Source organism: Semicossyphus pulcher, unplaced genomic scaffold (assembly GCF_022749685.1).
Source record: "Semicossyphus pulcher isolate SPU_LCO1_2020_fin unplaced genomic scaffold, fSemPul1.0.p SCAF_20, whole genome shotgun sequence".
In the NCBI taxonomy this organism is placed as follows: Eukaryota; Metazoa; Chordata; class Actinopteri; order Labriformes; family Labridae; genus Semicossyphus; species Semicossyphus pulcher.
The window spans coordinates 7,393,163-7,396,839 of NW_027211694.1; the positions used below are offsets into that span (position 1 = coordinate 7,393,163).

General features: G+C 42.2%; 1 protein-coding gene across 1 annotated transcript; it reads right to left on the reverse strand.

Annotated features, from left to right (window-relative positions):
* Positions 1-965: 965 nt before the first annotated feature.
* On the reverse strand, positions 966-3,318 carry LOC138599817 (decorin). The gene is made up of 2 exons (XM_069671573.1): positions 2,672-3,318; positions 966-2,064 (listed from the first exon to the last, which is right to left on the reverse strand). The coding sequence occupies exons 1-2, from the start codon at positions 3,316-3,318 to the stop codon at positions 966-968; spliced, it is 1,746 nt and encodes a 581-aa protein (XP_069527674.1).
* Positions 3,319-3,677: the final 359 nt, after the last annotated feature.

The following is a 3,677-nucleotide window of genomic DNA, read 5'->3' on the forward strand; positions in this document are numbered from 1 at the left end:
TAAGAGCGAATATCTGCTGGGCTTGTCTCTTTTTTAGTATTGATGACAAAAATAACTTCTAAAGCAGCCATCTTTAGTAACTCAAAGCTTTGACACAGGAGAAAATGTGTACAGATGAGAGGGACGCTCACTTTATTTCATCCACATCAAGTTTACAATATTTACACCATTAACATTAACATATATGTGGCTTATTTTGTACAACTGCAATGCAATGCAATTTTAGCAAGTTTTCAGGTGGACTTCTGAATAAAGAGGGAATTATTACATCACTGTGGTATGAGAATAATCTTAAAGGCACTTTAAATGATAATCCACCGCTTTACATTTACACTTGTAGACATCCAGCAGAGATTTTGTTCTTACCATATTTGCATCACCAGCTCATTAATTTTCTCTGATATAAAACAGACTGGTATTACTCAAATGTACCTCCAGGAGTAGATCAGAGACATAAATAAAGCAGGATAAATGTGTCTATCATTATCCATCTCATGCAAGTGATTTTTGAAACGTAATAGAGTCCAAATGTCGCCTGGTAAATTATTGTTAATGGTTCTGCTTTGGAAAAAAATCTCAGAGAAAACCACCAGTCAGGTCTGGCGATCACATGATTTTTTGGTTACCGATAACTTGGCGAGACAGTTCCTGCTGCTCGTACAGTCGTCCATTGTTCTCCAAACCTTGAGGCCTGTTGGCAAAAACAGCCTGTGGGAGGAAAATTAACGTCATAAAAGCAGCCAGAGAGCGAGGCTTGGGTTGGTTACAGACAGTAAATTGAATTTCACACTTAATAAATACGTTTTTTACTTGCTTGGTCAGTTTCATCGTTGGCTTTTGGCTTAACACAAGCATCACCACAGGTCTTGGATACGGCCTCCAAAATAAGAGCCATAAAATGCCTTCATGTTTTAGTATTGTTCTTAAATTGTCCTCTAGCAGAGCATGTTTTTTTCTGTGGAGGCTCAGTAGAAATGCACCACCTGGAAACCCCGTAAGCATCTAAAAGCCTGGGCATCCAACTTCCCCATATCGATTAGATTGTGCTCCAGCTGCACCCGTACGAGCCCGCTGAGACTCAGACTCTTATTCCCCCAGCAGAAAGCGTCTCGAGGCACTGATTGAATCCTGTTGTGTGTGAGAGCCACAGAGTGCAGAGCCGGCGGTAGCTGTCTGGGCACTTGGCGTAAGGTGTTGTGGCAAAGATCTAACTGGTGCAGGGCGGGTAACGCCCTGAAGGCCCCTGGTGCCACTTTGATGATTTTATTCCTCGCTAAACCCAAGTGTTCCAGGTTTTTCAAGGGGTTGAAAACTGCTTTCTTTATGGACAATATAAGGTTGCCTTCCAGATTTAGAGTTTTAAGCGAGCGAGGAAGGTGTCTAGGCACTTGTTTTAGTCTGTTACCTTCTAAATTGAGGCTTTCTAAGTGTGTTGCGTTAAGTAAGGACTCCCTAAGAAGACCCTTGTTGGTGAGTCTGTTTGAGCTCAGATCTAACACCACGAGCTCTGATTTTCCATCAAAGACTCCTCCACGGAAGTGCTCAATGAGGTTTCCTTTGAAGTAGAGCTCCTTGATGGAGAGCGGTAACCCCAGAGGAACCGATTTTAAGTGATTGTGATCCAGGTTCAGAGTTTGCAGGTTGCTCAAAGGAGAAAGAACCGCATTAGGGAGAGATTCAGATCCGTTCCCCAGGCTGTTGTTGCTGAGGCTTAAAACCAAAAGGCCGGGGCAGCGGGCCCAGGCTGCCTCTGACATCACACTCAGTTGATTATTGTCCAAACGAAGCTCCTCCAGAGACAATGGAAGGTCAGCTGGCACGCTTTGTAAAAGGTTCCTGTCCAGGTAAAGCCGCTTCAGAGCCGGGATCCCCTCAAAGCCTCCCTCAATGGCGCCATCTGTGAGCTGATTGTTGCTCAACACGAGGAACTCCATAGAGACGTATTCATTGAGCAGGTCCAGCTGGATGCTGTCGATGCGGTTGTTCATGAGGAGGATGTAGCGGGAATTATAGGGAATACCATAAGGAACCTTGTCCACACCTTTGTCGGAGCACTGGACCACTCTGGAAAGCAACACAAAAACAAGACTAAGCTTTCACATTAACAATAAAACCATTCTGAAACAAATGCCTCCAATCACACACAAGTACCGTAACCCTATAACATATTTAAGCTTTAACCATCATTTTTATTTAAGGAATAGTTTAAATTTTGAAAAATTGTTCTTGCTGAGAATTAGATGAGAAGATTGATACCTCACTCATGTATGTAGATATAAAGTTAACATCAGCAGCTTGTTAGCCTAGCTTAGCATTTAAACTGGAAAGGGGAGGGAAAGAGCTAGCTTGACACTCTCCAAATGTAAAAAATGTACCTAAATGTAAGGACAACAACATGTTTGTTTAATCTGCAGAGTCTAAGAAGTCCTAGAGAGAGGCAGGCTTGTAATTTTCCTCCTGTTTTTAGTCTTTTGTGCTAAGCTAAGCGAACCGGCTTCTTCTTGTAGATTTATATTTACTGTACCGATATGAGAGTGGTATTGAATGAGAAACTTAATAAAGTAGTGTAAGTATACAAATACATTAAAATATATCATGTTTAGATAAAATATTAAGTTGTATTAAAGAGAATGAGTTTTAAATGACATCTTTAACATCCTTAATATCTTACCGGCCATAGCAGGCGCACTCGGGAGGACAGTAGTTATCCTTGAAGTAAGGAAAGTGTGTTGGAGCGATTTCCTCCTTCTTCTTTTGTGTTGGCCTCTGGGTTTTATTGTCCTTCCTTTTCTTCTCTTTGGACTGCCTGATTGTCTTATTTTTGCTGCTTCTGTTGGTCTTCGTCGGCCTTGTCGAAGGTGTTTTAGCATTTTTTGTCAGCTGCGGTTTGGCTGAAGGTTTGGTCAGTTGTGGTTGAGGAGGAGACGCTTTATTCCGCTTCACGGTAAGTTTGGTGTCATTTTCCACCAGTTTGGGTTTCCCTGTGGGCTGTGTTGTGTTTGGTTTACGTCCGTCGGCCGGTTTAGCCCTGGGATTATTTTCATTTGATTCTAACTCAGGATGTGGCTCTTTTAAATCTTCAGTTTCTTTGGGTTTTGGCGTTGCTGCTTGCACCTTTGGGATAAATTCAGCCTCTTTTGCGTTTATTTCTCTTGTGGTTTCTGGCTCCTTCCGTGCAGGTTTAAACATTATATTTTTGACCTTAACATCTTCTAAATCCGGGTTTGCTTTTACGTCCAGCTCATTCTGCTTGAGGTGATATCCCGGTCTCTGTAAGACCTCAGTTAGGAGATCTTCGAGGAGAAAAACAGACCCCATTACGCCAGGGTCAACTGTTGAAACAGAGATTTTTGAAGGATCTGGACGAGTGACAGAGTGAGGACTAACTTTGGCATGAGAGGTTAAAGGTCGAGAGGAAACCAGAGGAGCTTGTGTGGGTGTAACCAGAAGTGATTGAAGAACATTTTGATGAAGAGAAGAAGTAGCAGGATTTTGAGACTGAGTGATAAGTTCAATTGAGGCAGGAATCTCGAATTCTTTCCCCTTTTGAGAGGAGGATGTTCTCAAAGGAGGTGTGACATTACTAACTACGGTGTGATCTTCCTTTTCTTTTTCTACTAATTCACTATCTGCATTTTTTATGTTCTCCCCTTCCTCATTTCCTCCTCCTGTCTCTT